We start from the raw sequence: 21937 nt of genomic DNA on the forward strand, positions 1-21937 counted from the left end.
AAAATCCCATACATGTTAACATACATTAACACAAACATGTGCAATTAGAATGAAATTCCATGAGGGATTTTTTCTGTTGCTGTTACTAAATTCTCTCACTTTTAGTGATTCTTTTTTTCTTCTTAAGTAAAGAACAGCAGTAGATATCAACTCAGGGTTATCACCACAGACATTCAATAATGCCACATTAGACTCAGCCTTACTTTATGTTACTTTTGCAGGATATTCAGAGCTGTAGCTGGAAGAAAGGAGGGGTAAATCAAATCCTTCCTCAACACTGAGTCATTTACCTTCATAATAAGTTATCTGCCCAAATAGACTCATATCTAAACAGAAATCAACTTCATGTTTTCACCTGTTAGCCTGTCTTCTGTACCGTGGAGAGCTTCTCTTTGGTTTGAAATTTCAATTTAAAGAACCTGGTTCTACTATGCCTGGACAGGCAAAGCACCTAGCATTGCCCGAAGCATTTATACTTGGAAGATCGTGCTGAAGCTAAGTGCTGGTACAGAAAACAAAATGATAACATCTAGAAAAGGACAAGATTTTGCTGCAGTGTCAACACTTTAGCACCTTACATAAGTCTTTCTGTCAAAGATGTGGACTCAAAGTTCTTTCATTGATTACGTATGTAAAGAAACTGCATCCATCACTACACTTTTTTTTTTTCTAAGCATGGTCTAATCCAGTATATTTCTGCTCTAAAACAATGTCACTTTGTATTTTATTATCAGAGTTAAGATTAGGCAGGAACACGAAAGCCAGCACCCCCTCTCTTGTAAAAATTGCCAAGTACTTAAATGACCACGAGGAGATAAAGTTAAAAACACCATAGTTCCATTTAACATTTACTTTGATACAGTCCCCTTAAGTCAAACTCACTGGCACCTGGATAAAAATTACATTACACATTTCAACAGCTTCTTTCAGAACTCCTTCCTTTTCCTGATGCCCAGAATTTATCTCCACTATCTTATCAGAGGCACAGGCTTAACATTTGCTTCTCTATCCATTTCACAGCCTTTCTAGAAATGTCTGCTACTGTGCATAATGTTAGTTCGGTAACCTGGTCTCAGAGACTAAAATAAGTAACAATCTCTGTTGTGCTAACCCTAAATAAAGATCAACTGGATATAACTGTAAGAGCATACATTTAAGGACATAAGTTTTTATGTCCTAATTAGCTGCAAAACACTTAGGGTTTCCTTTTTTGTCTATGCAATAGACACCCTGCTGCAGAGGATTTGGGGATTTTTTTGATCTTTCCCCCCCCAAGACACATTAGCTCTGTTTCTTCCACTGTCACCAACTCAACTGCTGCAGATATATCACACTGTGTCAGTTAACTCATCCAGTAACCATCATACAGATCAACTCATAACAATGACCATAGCACGGATTAAAACTTGCATGGACAAAAAGTTACAAAAATATTTCCTCTGTTTCAGAAGTTTTACAAAAGGTAGCAACACTGTGTCAAAATAATCTTTTGCACCAAATCAATAAAAATTCCTATTACCAAATGTGCTGTACACTAGAGAGGAATACTGTAGTGACGTTCTACAGCTTACTTCAGTAGAGGCAGTCATATTATAAACATAAAAATGGCAAAGGAATAAACACAAAACAATTTCTAGAGGCTTATCAAACCTATAAACTATTTTAAAATTTGCATAGGTATGTCTTACCGATCCCAGGTAAATTATAAAAATTTCTATTGTCAACCTTAATAACAAAATTTTTAACCAAAATTAGCCAGGATGCAAGCCATCAGAATCCTTTAATTTTGAATTAAAAAAAAATAACCCTATTACGTTCTCATGTTCCAACGTCTCACTAGCTTTACCAAAACCATAAGGACTTCCACTGTCTTAATGCTAACACAACATTAGCCCAAAACAGCTATTTAAAAGGCAAGGCTTTTTTTGGCAAAGTTTCAAATACTTATGACCTGACTCACCTAATCACCTTCTACAACAAAACAGCAATTTCTGTTGACAAGGGGAGAGAGCACTGGCAGTCGTTTGCCTGGACTTCTCCAAAACATTGATTAGAGTTTCCCACAGCTGGACAAACTGGCAGGAGACAGCCTAGCTGGTGGTCTGCAGGATGGGCACAGAACTGACCCCAGGCTGCACTCAGAGTGGTAATGGATGGTTCTCACTCAGGCAGGCAGCCTGGCACAGGTGGAGCTCCTTAGGAAATCATGTTGGGCTTCACACTGTTCATCACCTTCACAAATACCCTGCAGGATGGGATTGGAAGCATTGCCTCCAGGTGTGCTGATGAGACCCAGCTGAGTGGTTAGAGGGACACATGGAGGGAGAGCTGTCCTACAAGGAACAGACAGGCAGGAGGAACGGGGCTGGTAGGAACAGTGAGAGGAGCCACACAGACAAGTGCCAAGTCCTGACCTGGGGTGCCACAGGCCCAGAGCCCAGCACAGGCTGGGACTGTGCCTGGGGAGCAGCCCTGCTGAACAGGACATGGGGGTTCCTGAGGGACAGTCAGCTGAACATGAGTCACTGGTGTGACACTGCAGCCACCAAGGAAAATCAGATCCCACAGCTACAGTGGCACTGCTGGCAGAGAGACAGACACAATCACCCCCTCTGTTCAGAGCTGCTCAGGCAGTACCTGGACTATCATGTCTCATTCTGGTCTTCACAACCCATGAGAGGGTCTAAAGAAGGTCCATGAGGGGAGGGGAATTGTGAGCAGGTAATATTCTAGCAGGGGGCATTAGGTGTCCAGAATGGACTGAGTCCAGTTACATGAAAGATCTTAGAGCCAGACATTGTAAGAAACAAGACAGGAACTGGCATTGCTGCAGCAACACAGGATGTAGGATACAAATTCTGAGGATAGTGGGATTTATGAACCCTATTGCTCACTAAGCGGCTTGTTTTCACATAAAAAGAACCACACCCATACCCATGAAATAATGCCTTTGGAATTATCTTCCTGTCAAGGTTTTTCTGTTCAGATTAAACAAGTTCTATTTTGATTCATGTACTAATATGACTCATTTTCATATTCCAGAGAGTAAATGGAAATTCTACCCATATATCTCATTTTTCAACAATATTATAAACACTAACCTGAAATCAGCTTGTACAGATGGCAATGAAAACTCAGTTTTTGTTGGAAGAGCAGCTGTGAAGGACTGCTGCTTAACTTCCTGCCAGCACCCTACAGCAATGGTGAAGGTGGATGCTGGCATTGGCATAGACACATAGTAGTACCAGCTCAAGATATCTGTAAATAAAAAGAACATTTGTACAGAGTCATCAGTCTTGCAGCACACATTAGGTACTTGACATTTTTATGTACTTGAGATTTTGGGCCAAACCTCCCACCTTTAATCCTGGTATTTCTGAGGAAAGAAAAATAATTTCACCGACACACAGAAGAACAATGTAACCACCACGAATTCAGTACTGTTTACTTGCACCTCCAACTTTGCTCTATCTGCTGATGTCTGTATCTGTAAATAAATCATCCATAAGTGGGATGTTATTAATGCAACTTAACCTGATTGTACTGTTACTGCCCAAGAATTACATCAGACATGAAATCTAATAACACCTTTAAATACAAACATACACAAAATATTAAAATTTAATTCTTTCAGCCTTGGACCTACCACCTTATGGTTTTGTCTTGTTTGTATTATGTCACACAGAACAAAACCTTTCCTTGTGCTCTGGACAGTACCAAACTGATAGCCAAATTATAACAAATAACACTAATGCTTGTGAATTGGACCTGGCAATCTGAGATACGTCATGTGTCAACCAGGCAGTAGGAAATCAAAACTTGGACTCAGATGGGATATTACATAAGCCAACAATTTGCTCATGATATTCAGAATGTGCTAAAACAAGATGAGAGTCTATTAGAAGGTTAAAAGTTGCTTTATCATTATGGGAACACAGTGTGGGAAGACAAGGAGTATGGTACAGGATGACTGTATGTACAAACAGATTTTGTTAAACTGGAGGACATTTTAGAACAGCACACTTTCCATTAATATAAATGTTGCTTAGACTTTCAGTTTTCCCCTTTAAAAAGGATATAGCTTAAAAGTCACAACCACACATTCATTTATGCCCATAATATGTCACTACACCACACTAATAGATTAATTCTCTTGGAAAGAGCCTAGCATGAGTTACAACCTGATGAATCATGTGCAAACAACTGTAGCTGGGGCAACTGTGGAAACACACAAACTTCATTTATCTTAAGAGAACATTAATACTTGTTCTTCTGCAGTACTATTCTGACTACAGCTATGGAACACTACCAAAAATTTAAAAAGGAAAAATCCACAACCGAGTGGATATCACCAAGGCATAAAGGAAATAAAGAACTGCTGCAAAACATCTCTTCATTTCCTACCTTAATGACCACAGAAGGTCAAGCTGTCCAAAGGAAGGACAAGCAAAAACATCTTTGCGTTTAGCCTCAATAAATTTTTCACCTGCTATTTAGTATGAAAAAACAATACTGTTTGTGAAGTCTTCTGAGAGGCAGATAAAGCCTTTGTCTCTTTATATGCACTTATACTCCCTCACCCCATTCCACTTTTGGCAACATTCAACATCAAAACCCTTTTGTATTGTCAGGTGACTGTATATTACTCCTCTAATTTTCCTAACCTCCCATCAGTATGTAAGCAGAATAAACTTCTTTGCTCCAAACACATTAAGAACAAAGAGGATAACTGTTTGCCAAATTTCACCTCACCTTTTTTTTTTTATTATTAACTTAACAAAGCTACAAATGAGCCAAGACAAGCAAGTACCATCTTGACAGAAAAAGGTCACCCAGGACTGCAACAATATATTATTTCAAAATACCAAACTCCTGATGTACAGAGTTTCATTGATAGAAACTGTGCTAGAGGCCCAAGCTTGCACACACTGCAGTCAGCAGCAGCTTTACCACTGACTGACATTTGCACAAGGCAAGGCTCAGAGGTGCTGCACTTAGCATTGCACCTGACACACAGAGAGTTCCAAAAGGCTCCATGCAGTTATGCTAATGGTAAAATCTTAAGAATTAAATAACAGCAGAGGAAGAGTGAAAATTTGAGGAATTGTAATGGAAAAACCATCACGTGTTTTCAACTATGTTATGAAAAAAGCACGGAAGTCAAAAAGCAGTCACAGAAAACTGTTCCAAACAGCACGAGGTGCAAAGGAGAAGGCTCTCACAAATATGAAGAGATTGTCTAAAAGCAAAGGGTGTTGGCCTGTGCTAGGCAAACAGAGATTAGAGAAGGTTACAGTGAGAAACAAGTTTAGTAAGACAGGTTAGAGCAAGCAAGACCACAGAGGCTTTTTTTTAAAAAAAAAAAAATGTAGTTTGAACAGAACGTCAAAATGAATGGCAATCAGTTCAGCAGTGCAGAAAGAGCAGCACGTGCAGCATTCAGAGATTTACACAGAGTAGCAATGAACATATGCTACTTAGAGCAAACCATGCAAAAGAGCAAAGGTACCAAAGCCCATCCTATTTTGCAAGCGTTATAGAAATCATGGGAACTATGGATCCTCCCAGAATAAGATCCAAGATTTCCACTGTCTCTACACACCTAACCAGAGCTCAATCCATTTCCTGCAGGGATTTTAGATGCCTTCTGCATTCATAGTGTAGAACTGTGTAGGATAACTGTATACTCATCCTACGGTTGTTCTGCCTTGAACAACAAAAATCACATGCACAGGCATGACAAGTGAGTTCTCTCTATAGAACCACAGAATCATTTAGGTTGGAAAATGGTGCATTGGCTGATCAATGACTGAAATGGTCTTTATGCTGGCAACGCTTCCCTGCAGACAGAACCAAGAAGAACTGTTTCAAAGGGTGCCTAACTAACTTTTATTTTATCTTCTCCTCTCACTACTAGTAAGACGGTCTCCCAGCCCGATCTTCTCTCCCATAACTTCACTTCCTTCCTTACACTTTCTTCATGTCAGTGGGCTTTGTTTTGTTTTCCTTTCCTTCATCTGTATCACATGAGTTATCCCAGGACATATATCGGGATCACAACTCCACTCAACTCCTTTTCCCCTCCCCGCGTTTGCCCTGTGCTTTTCAGCGTCTACCTTGGAGACAGCACCACCTCTAGGATAACAGAAAACAGCGCAGCGGGAGCAGGGAGGCGGCTTTCTTTACCAAACACAGCATTTTGTACCATAACAACATCTGCAGACTAAGTAAGAACACCTTGGGAAGAACAAGATATTACGCTGGGGTTAGTCCATGGGAAAAATAGAGGAAGATCACTCCAGTCCTGCTATTTGTAACGGTATTTTAAAAGAACTTGAATTCTACACATAATTATTTTAGGCAATTATAATACTTTCAAAATATTTTGTTCTTTTCTCCACAGGAAATTGTGAAAATATTTTTTTTTCAGTTCTGCAGAGCAAATCTATCATGCCATAACTGTAAAAATCATGCAGCAACAATCACTTGTTCTATGGGTTATAACTGAAAAACTTTCCATGCAAACATTTAATAAGAGTAGGAGATTTTAATCTATTTGTAATTGTGCAAAAGAACAATTTAAAGGTCGTTTATTTCTTCTACTTGAAATAATAATGATGAATGATGTAATTCCTTCCTAGAATTTTTAATGCATTTAGTCATCTTTGAAATCATTAAAATTGTTCGAGTCCTGTAGAGTTCATTATAACTGTAAAAAATGCCCAAGTTAGTATCTGTTGATCCCAGATGCAAAACCATTGTGAATATTTGTACTTATCAGTATGTTTTCCCTGAAATAGCTTGCACTAACACAAACACCGCAAAATACAGATGATGTTCACAGCATACTGCAACCACGAAGCTCAGCTACCTCTAGGGAAAAGGAGAGGTAACCCTACACAGCATCTGACACACAAAGTAAGAGCTAATGTTAATCAACAAAACTGCAGCTAAATGAGTAGTTATGCAAAAACTACTATTTGGTTGGAGCACCAGGATTAAGAACCCTCCAGCTTTCTGAAACTCTTTGTAACTTGTAGAGATCTTTGATCTCATCTGAAAGCCAGAATTTCCCACAGAGCACCCAGGCATTCATGCCAAAGCATTTGTTCAGCACTAGCTCAGAGGGATGAGTAGATGTGATGAGCTGGCAGCTCCCATGCTGTACTCCCTGACACGTGTTGGAGATCAATCAACACCAGTGCTGGACTCCTTTGTTTTGCCTTCTGAAAAGTGAGAGGAGCAAAACAAAAGCAACTGTTGCTGCTGCTAAGTATAGAACAGCAGCAGTGGCTTCTGTAGCACCCTGTTTCCTCCCAGTAACAGTACACACCTTGTCACTGTCAGTGCAGATGTCAAAACAAGCTCAAGGATTCTATAATAGCAGAGTAAGCATGCCGAAAGCAACCCGGCCAACTTCACACCTGAGGGCTCAATATCTGCTTCTTGAACGTGAATCAAACACGTGGAAAGGTGTTTGTGACCAAATGTATTTGCACCTTCTGTGTGTTATAGTAGCATGCTGAAGGAGAGGAAAACTGAGAAGTGTTGACAAATAAATCCTATTGTAAATGGTTCCCATTGCACACACACAGCTCTGTGCAAAGCCTTCTCCCTAAGGACACTGCCAATGGCACTTTCCTGATTCATTCCCCTTTGCAAATTACTCCCTAAAGAACCACGGTATTTTTAAACACTTTTAGGTCACACTCAAACAGTTACTATTTCTACTTGCATATGTGTCTTTATCACTATTTTCAAACAAAAGTGGCCTCACTCAATTCCACATGATGGGATCAACCACAGTTTTGTAGAAGGTAGAATGCAAAAATGACACATACATGAGGAAACACACTCTTACCAAAATCTGCAAAGGAGGAATCTGTGCATGACAGCACACCCAGATTAGCTGTGCACTGGATTACTGCATCTACACATGGGGAGATGTATGTCTGTGAGGCAGAATGCAGGCCTCTAAAAGCATGAAGGAATTGACCTTGCTTGCTGTTCTTTTATTGCCTGCCTGCATACTAGTTATAAATATAACCTGTAAGGGCAAAAATATTCAGCTGACTTGTAACTTTCTTCAGAATAGATTAATTCACAACTACTTGCCAAAATGCTAATTCTTTCTGATAAATTACATTTTAAAAAATATATTTTACAATTCTGCCATTTATGTATCATTTTATAATCATGCAGCACAGCAACACCATACTGCATATAAACAATATGGCAAACTTACTTTAATTGAAGTAACCCTGAAAGGCTTTTTCGTTGTGTAAAGACAAAACTTTAAGTTGGATACATTTCATATGTCTTTCATAATTGCCTAACAACAAGATCTACATGGGATAGGTTATTTAATACAGCAGACCATTTTGAACTTTCTAACTCTTAAAAGTTCTACTAATTAAACTAATGAATTTGTATTCCTAAATTAATTACGGATGTTTGGGTTTTAAAACATCCCTCTCAATACTACTTCTTTCCCTTTTCCCCCCATATCTGTTTTGTAAGTTTTTACAATTCCAAACATCTCCCTGGTTTGCTATTTCCATCTGTATTTAAGCACCAAGATAATGAGGGTCTCTAATTGAACCAATTAAACACTGATGGCAAAGCCTTTATCCTAGTCCAAAGTCAAGTCTTCTTGCTTTCTTGATGCTGAGACAGGAAAGTATTAATCTCCAAGTGAGCTGAGCAGCTCATCATGGCAGTTTTCCATATTTTAACAGCAGAGACAAGCCTTGAAAGAGGATTCATACATGGCCAAACATAATGAGACAATTCCATGCAAATGGATTAACTGATGGTTCTCAAATCAAGGAGATTTTCATTCTTTTTTTTCCCCCCAAGAATAAACTTGCCTATATAAAGGGGAATAGAAGATTCTTTCCCCCAGAAATACTTATTTCTAACCCTTTCCTATATGGTACTTTTTATCAGAACTACTTACACTAGAAAATACTGAACCAGTTTGACACGATATATCAAAACTAATGGGAGCAGGACATACTTTATTAGGTGTAGAACTCCCTTAAAAGCTTCCTTCTCTGTGCAGACAGTTTAGAGAATAAAAGTTTAACCAACACAGAAGAAATTCCTGTCTGCTTACTATTGCAAAAGGTATGTTCTATCAACACAAAAAAAAACCTCACCCAGAGATCAGATTTTCAGGGCACTGACCTGATATTCCTCATCTATTCCATGTATTTCAGGAAACAGATATGACACAATGACTGCTTGTAATCACTGGCATGCTGAACTACACTCTGTCTGGAGAACTACAACAGAGAGAGAATTATCTACCAAGGCCTGAAGTTGTTGAGAGCCTGATAAGGTACTTCATCTATGAAACATCCAACTACAGAGTGATTAAAACAAAGCCAGTTTATGAAAAGTGAAATCTAGCTTTGGAAACACAGAGTTAAAAAAAAGTAAAAAGCAACACTGAAATATTGATGCTTTCAATTCTTACTAAGTTGTCCTAAGTCCTTGAGCAGGTAACTTTTCCACAGAGTGACGTGGAGATTGCAAAGAGACAGGGACGTGCTTTTAAGGTTAGGAGCTTTATTCTTTCAAAAACCATGCATTTACTAAGCTTTATTTCTAATTATAAAAGCATAGAAAATAATTTGCTATAAAGAATATATTTCACCTTCTGGAAGCTGGACTGGTTCTGCTGAGTTTTCCCCACTCATTAACACCACAAAGCCTCCAGCTGCTCGGACAGAGGCTTGCCATGTTGATAAGGCAACGGGTGGCTCTTGGCATGGGAAAAGGGCTCTGTTGTTTATTGGTGATCCCATCGTATAAACACATGGCCTAGACAGAAGAAAAAGGGATTGAAGTTGGATTTACAGTAAGAAAGACTGAATTAAGTTCTCTATCAAAAATCAAAATTACTGTTGTACTGATGTGTTTTTTACTTTAACCTCAGCTTTGTAGATTTCAAGCCTGCATGTATGAACCAATAAAATTACAATCTAAGTCATTTAAGACAAGAAAAGCAAGATTACTACAATATTTTTACATAAACTAGAAAAGACTAACTCTAGTCTTTCCCCTCCACTGCTTTTGCATGAGTCTTCCAGCCTCATACCTGGCTTTCAGCTGAATCTATAAGGCTAAAGAAGGCTTCTGAGTATCCTCTGAAGATGCTATTGCAGGGCTTCAACGTGTAATACCTCCCTGTTGTAATTACACTAGTGCTTTCATCATCATTAATCCCAGCTCCTGGATTAACAACCTGGAGGCTCATGCAAACTCAGCAGTAGATCTAGCTTTTTACTTTTCCTTAGCCCAAGCCTCAATAAATCCTGACATTTTTACCCTTATTCTTAGAGTAAGGTAATGCTCACCTGTTTTTCAGAATTTCAACCACAAGGCACATAATAATAAGAAAGAATATCTTCCCTATCAGCTTCAGCCTCCTCAATTTTCACAGGGCAAGCTTCCTTGTAGTACCGCTCTTTTTGCAGTGTCTCTAACCCTCTCCTAGGCAGCAGCCTCCTGATTTACTACCCCTTTCCAATTTCAGCTGCAATGTTTTATGCCAGCCAATTTCTTACTAGCCCCTCAGCCACAGCTGGGAAGATAACAAGGCCTTTCATTTAACTCCTCCTACCTTGCTATTGTTAGTGAATGGATGTAATGATTCTCGGTTTACTTCTTTTGTTGCATTTTGCAGTTTTATCTTAATTCCTACTACTTACATAACAACACACTTAGCTTAAAAAAAAAAAAAAAGCTAATTTTTCTAATATGATTTATATAAAGAATCACAGTCAGTAGGTTTCTCCAGTAAAAAGAAAAAAATATTGGATGCATCACTTCACTACATAGTTTTTTAAAACCTATGACATTTAAAGCTAATATTCTAGGAGCACAACCCATTATTTTGTGAATGCTTGAGAATAAAAATGTTCTGATCAGTATTTTTCATTACTTGAGTTTAAAAAATCATCATGACACTTTAGCAAATAAGAGACAGGTTGTTAAGGTAACAACTACTTTACAATGGCTATGATCTGAGCATCTTGTTTACTCCCCTCCAAACTGCTCCTCCATTCAAATTATTCCTTCCCTAAAGGTAACGCTAAACTACAGAGTGGGAAAAAACTGGCAGTCACAGATGAAAAATATTCTGAAGATATTTTTGCCCTTTTGTCATAAGTGCTATCTGCGCTTTCGGACCCAGAGCTGTCCTTGGCACGATCAAGTTACCTTGGTACAATCAATTAGTTAAACAAGTGGTTTAACTAATGCAGGCCAGCTGATTTTCCAGTAAAACAGGAATGGAAACTGCAGTTTAAGTAGGTATGTTGCTAATGCACATGAGCAGAAAAAAGAAAATAATCTGACTCCCCCTGTCATGTATCAGAGTGATTAGAGTAGGACACAGACGTCAAGTGAAGCTCAGACAACTGCAGTGGAGAGAAAGTCAACTGGTTACCTTTTAACCAGTAAAACAAAATGCACAACTAAATGCAAAAGACCACTCGTCTGTAAAAGTTTTTAATTAACTTAATTTATTTGGAATTAAACTCCTAAAATGGAATCTGTAACCAACTCTGATATACCTAAAAGAATTGGGTTTCTCCCACAAAAATTAACAGTGCATAGAAGTGAGTTCACAAGAAAAGGGAAGAGCTTGCTTTTTTACCTTCCAGGAGGATCTGCTTCCTCCTAGTAAGGCCAGCCAAGAGATATTGGACTTATGATTTACCCTAAAACACACGTGTGCTGGGAGGGATGAAGATGAAAAGATGGTTCCTCATTCATGAAAACTTCACCAAAATACTGAGGGTTGTAAAAAGAGATCTTAGCAGAGTTCACAGGAGTGAGAGGAAAGGTGGAGTTAGTGACTGCTGCTATACATATTTGACCAACGATTTGCATGCCTTTTCAAGGCTGTTTTGCTGGGTGCCATTAGTACACCCCAGTCTTAAGAGCAACACGGGATTTTCATATTCCAAAGAAATGTTAGAGGTAAATTCCACAACGACTGAGTATCGTCGCGACGGAAAGCTCAGAACACTTAATGTAAGGGTCCATGAACTTCGTTTATTGAAGGTTGACAGCAGCTTAATATACACTTCATAATTGGCTCATGAATATTACAGAAATTAGGCTCATTATTGGCCCACAGTTAGGTGGTGATATCATCTTAACTGTCTTCCCTTGTTTACACAGGTGGCTCGTTAAGAGCCTTTTGTTTTGCTAATGCCAGGCTCCTGTTTTCCTGCTCAATTTAGAATACCCAAGGACACTGCTGCTTTCTCACAGCCTGCTATCTCCTTCTTTCTCACGGCCTAGCTAGAGGCCTGCGTCTTATACTTTAGCAGCTCATCCATGGCTTTAGCCATGTCCATATGTCCACACATTTCTAATCAATTCTCCACAACTGAGAAAACTGGCTGGCAGAACTGTGATAAACCAAATGTTGTAATGCTGTGTCAAACACAGTATAAACATTTCATAGAACAGACCATTAATGCTACCTGGCTCTCAGAGAGCACTTTTTACCTTCAGACCATATTATATCAGTCTGCTAAAGAAATAACAATGAAAGGCAAGTTCTACACATCAAGAGAAAACTATCAGAACAACAATTATATCAGCTTTTAATCAGGTATTATACTTCATTTACAGTACTAATTTCTTTTTTACAATATTGGTAATAGTGTAGTGTTACTTTAGGGCACTCACTGCAACTGATAATTTGCTTTGATCTGGGTCAAGTAGCACAGTTCCAGCATGTAAAGGGATCAGAAATATAATTCTTATCCTGATATGGATCAGACTCTTCACTTGATGCAGAAAAATTACTAGCTAACCTAGGTACATCAAAGAATGATAAATTATTAGTTTTAGACAGCTTTTGTCAATTGATACAATATTTGCCTTTTTTTTTTTTTTCCTGATTTATCTCTACCCCTGCTAGCAAGAAACTTCTCAATTCCTTTCTTCTTTCCTATTATCTACTCTCTCCAACTCTGGTCTTTCACTTTTAATGGTCTTGTAACATTCAAATCATCTACTTAGGTAATATTTAGGCCACCCATAATCTTTGCCAAGATAGGTTGGAATAGATAAGGAAATTGCATGCAGCAGAAGAAAGATAAGCAGAGAACTCAGACTGTTTGTCTATTTACTTGTTACTTTCGAAAAACAAGTGCCTGCAAAACATATCTCCAGTCACTCATCTCGACAACTTTATGACTAGTAATTCCCAGTGAACAGCCATTCAGGCTACTGGAGATATCAAGTACTAGTTGTGGTATTGTTTGGTTTTGCTCCAAGAGCAGACTTGGGACTGTCTGTTGCTCAGTAATCTCTCCAAGGAAAATTTGATTCATGCAATCCTAACTCATTAGTAGTCCACATATTTTCATAACATAACAAGACCAGTTCAAACCAGTTCCTGGTAGATCTCTGTCTCCCATGTAAGCCTATCAATCATAATGACAAACCAAGCTACTGCCTTAAAGCTAATGATAAACATTCAGTTGATGTTCTGTTTTTGGGAAAAACACCAGTCAATAATAACCCATGTGTTTTTTCATGGTCTTCCTCTTAGTTAGGACAACTAAATCAGAGGACCTAATTCAAATTTTTTCAAAATATTTGTTTGATGTCATTCACATTTTCAGGAATATCAAATCTGTTCATTTCATACTCAAGGTCTGCCTATACTTTTAAAATTATTATTATTTTTGTTTTACTTCTCCATTGTATTCATGACACCATTTGTTGTTCTTTAGGAATCACTGCATATGACATGAGTAACCCAACAAACTTCACACTGCTTCATTAATTACTCAAATATAAATATCCACTGGGAACAAAATTATACAAAATACCAGTAGAGAATTCCCCGCAGCTGAGGGTAGCCTCTTAGGATTTGGTCGATGACTTGCCAGGGTTCTGGAGTATCTTATTCTACCAAACCTTGCCCATGAAGAAAAACAAGCTCTTTATTCCCTTCCTGCATTTCCAGCATGCAACAGCACAGAATGATGCTAACTCATGCCACTGAAAAATAAACATCTATTTTCATGACTCATTTTCTAATTTGTAGCAGATAATGCTACCTTCCAAACCAACCTCAGTAGTATATTCCAAACAAAACTTATTCTCTTCCATTCTCTGCCCCCCCACACACTTATTTTCAGTTAGATTAACTACCTAATATGCCTTATCAGCCAGCTGAGCACACACCTGTGTCATCACAGCAGTGTGGAAGGAACAGTATCGGTTCAGAAGGGTCAGGAGTGTCTCTTTTAACAAATGTACTCTGGAAGGCTTCCCGGTCATTGCTTTAGAGCTTTCCCTCCTTCTCTCTTTTCATTAATACAAGTCACTTCTGTGGTTGACTTTTGTTGTTTGGCCCCAAGAGTCTAAACAGGGAAATGCTGAAATTCCACGTGTTCAATTCCTCTACTAAAAACAGAAGTGTGCCCTGCTGTGATAACATGTTTGTATACACTTAACTCACCTAAATTCATCCCCCAAAAGCTTTGTTTCAACTGGGGTTTTTTTGTGTATTGTAATATGTCATTGTTTAAAGCAAATAAAATGGAAGTCTTGATAAAGTTGTGCATAGGCTAAATTTTAAAACATTGTACTAGTGTTAAATTAGAGGAAACATTGGAGCAGTCAACACAATGTTTGTATTTTGTTATTTACTTTTCTTCAGGGTTGGAACCACAGTATAGACTCCTCTGGCAAAGGATTTGTCATCTGCCTAAAAAAGCACCATATGCATAATTTAGAACAATTTAAGGAATTCTCTTCTGAGAATATAATGTAATAATACTTTATACATTATAAATGGGATTTAATTTTAGAAGAGGCAGAAAATATTGACAGCATTTTGTACAATGACCTTTATCACTATATTTATGGGCTCATCACATGAAACTTTCTTTTAAAAATATAGCAAGAAGGTCTGGTGTGAAAATTGATTTTCTGACAGACATTAGTTTTTGGAATATCCTATACAAGCCTGAAAATAAATCAACTTGAAACTATTTGCTATTCCCTCTTATAAAGAGCTTATATTAAAGATTTCTGTACAGTACCATATATTTTCACAACCACTAGATATAATGCCAGTTCTTCCTCTTGTTTCAGTTTGCAGTTCATTTGCTATCCATGTGCTTAACATAAAGATGAAGGAAATTTCAAAAGTTGATTATGAGAGTAAACAGGAAAGGACTGCATTTCTAAGCTGATTACAATATTGATAAAGGACTAGCTGTGAAGTAAGGCTGTTAAATGTTACGTGTATTGATCTTCTGTACAATCAGCTGTGTAAGCCAGGAAGGAAAAAGAGCATGAAGTATTACAGTACAAATAACCTGTCATTCACACCTTTTCTTCCCCTAAATGATAATTGCCTATTCCCTGCACACACTTATTGACATACACACAAATTATTTATTCCTGCTCAGAATGAAAAGACAGGCCTGAGGTCTTCAAGTCCACTGGAGTTTCATGAGCAGGGAGTTTGTCTGTTCTCCTGGAGGACAGCAAAAGGATTCAAACCAAGGTTAAAATGAAAACTCTGGAAGAGTGTACTCATTATCTTCACAGCTGCTCAGCAATTACACAATTCTGCTACATTCTTGCAGCTATTTAAAATTATTGCACACAAAGCTTTCAGCAAACAGTTACATACCTGCCACTCTGGTCTGTGGTCCATGCCACGGATCTTCCGCCCGGGTTGGTTTTGTACCATATTCTTATAGCGTGAGGGAAGTCTGCTGGAGTCCCAATTCCTGGTTTCCTGATCTCCAAGCTCCAAGGGCCAGTAGCAAAGGGAAGTTCTCCACAGCCAGGTGCCTGGCTGCAGTGAGTAAAACAGCACAGCTGTTCCTCCCAGCGCTTTGCAGGTAGAGCCACGAGTTCATGGACAATGTGATTCCTGAGATTTCCCAGCTCCTTTGAAACATCAGTTAGCTTGGCAGGCCTTGTAAATTGTTCAATGCCTGACACAGCAGCAACATCTACCTCTTCAACCTTTAGTACAGATAAATCACAGCAGTCCAATACCAGCACAAAATCCTCATTCCCATGATTCTCTCTGTCACAGCAGTCCTCTGAACTGGAAATCCCAGAAGCCTGTTCACTGTTGCTATGGTTACCACTTTCATCAGAAGTATCTTCTTCACCTTCACCACTGACAGCAAAACCATTATATTCCATTTCAGATGAACAGGCACTCACATTTGTCACAGGAATGTGGCAGTGTTCAGATGCCCTCATTTTATGGGACTGATCAAACTCTGACTGGCAGCATTCACTGCCGGTACTGCTGGTTTTCCTGTGCTGGCTCCCAGTCTCAAAGAATAAAACTATGCTGCCTTCAATAACTTTACTTTTAAAATCCACATCCAAGTCCAACACATAGTGCTTTACAAGCATGTAGCTGGTGTTTGCCATTAAGGGCAAGTCATCCTTCATGGGGTCTAGCTGTGGATCCATGTTCCAGTCTATTGGGCAACAGTTTTACAAAGCTTTAGACAATTCTTACATAGGATGACTCCAGAAAGAGAAGAATATTCAGCTTCCCAGTGCCAAAAATAATTTTGAATAATATTAGAGTATTGAAATTAATTGTAGTTTCTCCACTTCCCACATTCTAAAAAAAAAAAAAAAAAAAAATAAAATCATTTCACAACCATTTCTGAAATGCAAATTCTAAAAGCTATTTAAAGTCCAGTTTCCTTTATTAAAAATCATACAGCCAAAGGGTGATTCTAACTCCACAGAACAGCATCCATCTAGGATGGCATCAAGCTAGTTGCTTCAAGATTTACTGTCAAGAACCACTAGGCTGTATTTTTCAGATAAGAACTCTAGTGAAAATATTTCTAGACAGCTTTTATAAACTGACAGAAACAACCCTTACTATAGTCAGCTGCTGTTGACTCTCTTCACTAATCCTTTAGAAAAGATAAATGGTTATGAAACATCTAACTTTATTTATTACTGCACAGTTTGAAGTTGTATTTATTTCAAATGTATCAAGACATAGTGATATATTTCTACTGTGGTTTTAAATAATGAGAGTAAGTATAATTTACCTCATATTTTAAAGTTTTAGAGTAATAATTTCATATATACAATGCATCTCCACAGATTAATATACTTTCCACATTACAACCACTCTCATATCAGCACTTCTGGTAAATAAAAAGAACATGAGTCAATTTACTAGAGTGCATTCCAAGTATTCCTTTGAGATTGCTCATGAAGATTTTTAAAAACTGTAAGTAAATACTTAAGGTATATAATTACACCTTAATAGCTGGAAACTCACAACACTCCAGACAAAAGTGCTTTACAGCAAAACAAAAGGTCTTCTCACTGGAAAACATGTAAATACCTATAAAAGCATGAAAATACGAAAATGCATCAGCATTTGTTGCAACAAGAAGCAGAAGTTCATCACAGAAGTTAAACTGTCATGTATTCTTTGTTTTGCTATGACCACTGTGCAAAAGTCATGAAGTCTTTTTTTTTTAGATACTTCTCTTATTCAACATTGTCTTATGCAAGATTCTTTGCTGTGTTACGCCCATAATATGCGCATCTGTTTTTCATTTTCGTGAAAGTAATACATTTCAACTTTAGAAAAGGTGGTTCACTAACTGGACTCTAAGCATAAAAAATAACCAGGAATTGTAATTCTACTACAAACTTCTGATGATCATTTTGCAAACATTGTTTTGTGTGACACTTCTTCAACACAGAGATGTAACAAATAACTAGTATACTTTAAAATAGATCTCACATTCAATGCTCTTTCCTTATCAAATGTACTTTGTAAGTCATAAAATTATAAGGCAAGCTAATTATTTGGTTACATGTTTTAATATTTTAGAAGACAAGATGTTCACAAAACAACCACAACAGCAGATGGTAACCAACATGAATAGAGTCGCTCTTGATCACCTGAACATAACAGAGTTGCATAAAAGGCACAAAGAATGGGAAACAGGGGAGAAGTGGTCTTTCCTGGAATGATATTTGTATAACATTGTTTTTCCACTTAATACAAAAAGCAGCAATGTGAATTAGAACCATTGGTCTCTGAAAGCAAATACAAAAAAAAAGCTTCCAGGCAAAATAAAATATGGTTGCAAAGTAGACAAGATTAAACTTTCTAAAAATACCTATAGCAAAAAAAAAAAAGTTTCTTTGTGACACAGTAACTCATGGTCTTGATTGATACACTTAAAAGGAAAATGTAATAAAGAGAAAGGGGAAGGGAAGAACTTGGAAACATAATTCCATCCTACTGGGGAAGGTGGAGGAAAAAAACTCAGGGGCACCTGAATAACCCAGAATATCCATTTCAAATGGTGAACAAGAAAATGGAGAATAACTGTTACACAAAGTAGTCTAATTAAACTTGTAAATAGCCCATTAAAAACTAGAATCATCAATTATGGTACTTGACACTGAAATTCCATTATTCTAGGAGGCTGATACTTTCAATTGCTAACAGCTAATTACTCCAGTTTAACTTCACTCCAACAGTAATAATCCAGATGAGAAAATCAGAAAAACCACCTGAACTTGTTGGAAGGTTCAGCAGAGGCACTGCTAAATGGAAGCAAATGAAAGGCTTACAAACTTAAAACAAACAAACAAACAAAGCAAACAAAAACAAACAAAAAAACCCCACCAAAACAAAAAAAAAAGAAACCCACAAAAAAAAAAACACCCCTCACCTCCTATACGAATGTGAAAGGCACGTGCGGCAGTCAAGATAGTCCTACCTCTTGCCATGCAAACCTGTGCCAAATACAACACATACACAAACCACCTCTTATTTCAGAGCTGTTTCTTTTCATGCAGTTCCAAAATCTTAAAAAACAGAAATGAGAGGGCTGTATGAGAGAAGATCAAAAGAGCTGATCCCCAACCAAACCAAGCAGTTACAACTCTGTATTTGACATCTGCCAAGCTCCACAAAATTCTCTTAAGCTGGGAACTACTTGAAAGTAGTTCCAAATAATTTTAATACATTAACTGGTTACTGCCTTAAAAACCATTTCCACTATTTTTCATTGTGGAAAATCAGAGTTGCAGAAACTTATTCAAACACAAATTCTGATACAAGTAGCAGGCAGCAAGCCCCAAGACAGTGCCCATTTCCATCTCATCTCTTCTGTTTTTCAGACAGTACACAAACACACTCCCTGAAATAACAGCCAAATAAAGCAACTCAACAGAAATTTATGCAAATCCAGTTTCCTAGAAAACTAAGGATGGTCAGATGAACCCTACCAATTTATGCTAAGTCTGTTTGAAGATATTTCTCCCAGCAGCTCATTCTGCCAGAATCACCCACTTGGAACAACTGTCAATAGGGAGCTATTTCCATGCACACAACCCTGGCACATGCACCCAAGTGGTGATTTAAGGGAATATTCTGATCTGCAAACAGGGACCTCTGGAGCACAGAGACCAGCTGGTTTATATTATGTACTCACTGTATTCCTCAAAAGGTGTAGACGAACTTCTGCACCACAGACTTTCCCTACATTCCACTGGCCAATATCCAGATGACACACATTTAAACAATAGCTTTTTATATCAGCAAAACAAAGCCATGTTTGGCCTCTCTTCACCTTCAGCTAAGCGTTTGCTTCATCTGTACATAAAAGCTAATTCAATTCCTTTCAACATGCAGGTGTTAGAATTATAACCTATAACGCTTTCTACTTAGAATTTAAAGAAATTTAAAAATAAAAAAAAAAGAGCCTTTTGGATAAACCTTGTCTTTCATAATTATAAGCAGTTTATAACTAATTCTCTTTAAACTGATTTCATGGCAGCTTCTCCCAAATCCAAGATTTAGAAATTTTTCACACAGTGTAAGACATTAAGATCGTACCCAGAAGTCAGTTTTGAACATCAGCATCAACAATAATTTTACTGCTTAAATATCAAGTAACATGTATTCATTATTTTTGGTAATTACAAACTTTTTTCCCCTGACACATAACACAAATAGGTAAGACATCTTAAGCCTTTTCAAGGCAAGAATGAGTTCTTCTATAGATGAAAGTAAGGTTTAAACAAGCTAATAGGAACATTTGCTACTGTTAAACTGCTATAAAACAATCCAGAGAAGAGAGCTTGCAGACCTCACTCTGCATCACAAGAAAACCATCACATTTTGTAATGAGCTTGGATGTGGAAATTAATTCAATTACTAATGTCCCTGGATAATTGGTGCCATTCCAGAAATCTTCTTTTAAGTATGAAAACTAGAGAAATAATGAGCATAATGCAAGACCTTTGTCAACTACAAGTTACAGCAGGAAGTTAATTCTGATGAGCTGAAATTACAAGTCAAGATAGAAAACTCCTTCTTTCAGCTGAAGTAAGAAGAGATACACCAAAAAATCAAAGTCTCCATCCACCCCCTCAAATACTAATTCCTTGAGAAAAACAACAAAAGACTGAAAGAGAAGCATATCTTACTACTCGTAAAGAAGCTAAGAAGAGCATCCTGATATTCCCCTTAACTTCTCTTTAGTCCACTGGCAATTATTTGTATTACACTAGTGACCAAATACCTAAAACAATTAAACAGAGACCAAATACTTGTTTTAAAAGTCCCTACCCACAAATCTACATTACTATGTTTATAAATAAGATCCCAAACACTTACGTAAGGATGGAATTTTTCATGTTTTATTTTACAGAATTATTTCAAGGTGGATGTGATAATCTGGTATACCTAACCCTGCTTGAGCTGCAGCATTGGACTGATGGTCTGCAGCAGTCCCCTCCAACTTCATCGATTCTGTGGAGATGCTGAACAGCATTAAAGAGGAGCAGAATTATTTCCACTCAAAATACACAAGGAAGGGGCACGTGCAACTGACCTTCAGGAGATGGAGCATGTCTGTCACATGATATTGGTATATAGGAAGCATCCAAATAAAATCCATGCTGAAATAGAGCTGTTTTTAACTCAGTGCAGCAGTTGGTATATGAATACCACCTACCATGCCAAAGAACCACTTTCTTAAGGCTGAAATAAGAAAAAGACTCTTCTCTTCCCAATGTTGACAATGGCAAGCCACCTCAGACACTCAACCTGACCTCTGCAAAACTAAGCATTAAACTGAGCGAAGGAACTAACACACAACTAGGCCGAAATCCTAAGATGAATTACACACCACCATTTATTAAAATATGAGTTTCACCTACATGTTTCTAGTGTTAAAAAGGCCAACGGGTGGGACAGCTCAATAACTAGCTTTGAATGGGTCATGTTTAAAGCTCTTTCAGGAAACCAGAGGCCCAGAAGAGGGGCACTGATTCAAGCGGTGAGACAAAAGGCGGCAGATACTGCTGCGCTGCAATCTGAGCCCTGCGCTGCTCCCCGCGCTCCGGGGCAGCCCTTCAGTTCATGAGCGAAGGCAGCGACGGCAGCTCGTCCCCTCCCGGAGCGCCTCCCCAGCCGCGGCCTGGCGGGAGCGGGGATCCCACCTCGGCCCCGCCGGCCCGGAGCGGGCCCGGCCCGGGCAGGGATGGAGCGGGGGGGGTAAAGGCAAGGAGGGAACGCTCGGAGCGGGGGCCGCTGCCCGCCCGCGGACACGCGGAGCCGGAACCGCGTTACCTGCGCTCCGCCCGCCGCACGGGCCCGCGCGGCGCCCTCGGATGAGCTCAAACCGCCCCGCCCCGGACCCGCCCCGGACCCGCCCCGGACCCGCCCCGGACCCGCCCCGGACCCGCCCCGGACCCGCCCCGGACCCGCCCCGGACCCGCCCCGGACCCGCCCCGGACCCGCCCCGGACCCGCCCCGGACCCGCCCCGGACCCGCCCCGGACCCGCCCCGGACCCGCCCCGGACCCGCCCCGGACCCGCCCCGGACCCGCCCCGGACCCGCCCCGGACCC

General features: G+C 39.0%; 1 protein-coding gene across 11 annotated transcripts in view; it reads right to left on the minus strand.

Annotated features, from left to right (window-relative positions):
• Window positions 1-21531, minus strand: part of AOPEP (aminopeptidase O (putative)) — a 157830-nt gene extending 136299 nt beyond the window's left edge. For 4 of the 11 annotated variants that reach the window (XM_027653271.1, XM_027653273.1, XM_027653274.1 and 1 more), the window contains exons 1-6: window positions 21247-21531; window positions 18750-18885; window positions 17313-17398; window positions 15689-16651; window positions 9662-9828; window positions 3102-3258 (exon numbers count right to left, since the gene is read on the minus strand). In XM_027653271.1, the coding sequence (XP_027509072.1) occupies window positions 3102-3258; window positions 9662-9828; window positions 15689-16494 (1130 nt within the window). In that variant the 5' untranslated portion in view covers window positions 16495-16651; window positions 17313-17398; window positions 18750-18885; window positions 21247-21531. The remainder of the gene's footprint in view (window positions 1-3101; window positions 3259-9661; window positions 9829-15688; window positions 16652-17312; window positions 17399-18749; window positions 18886-21246) is intronic. The other 7 variants (XM_027653268.1, XM_027653269.1, XM_027653270.1 and 4 more) reach the window with 5 other exon arrangements.
• Window positions 21532-21937: the final 406 nt, after the last annotated feature.

Source organism: Corapipo altera, unplaced genomic scaffold (assembly GCF_003945725.1).
Source record: "Corapipo altera isolate COAL_440 unplaced genomic scaffold, ASM394572v1 61305, whole genome shotgun sequence".
In the NCBI taxonomy this organism is placed as follows: Eukaryota; Metazoa; Chordata; class Aves; order Passeriformes; family Pipridae; genus Corapipo; species Corapipo altera.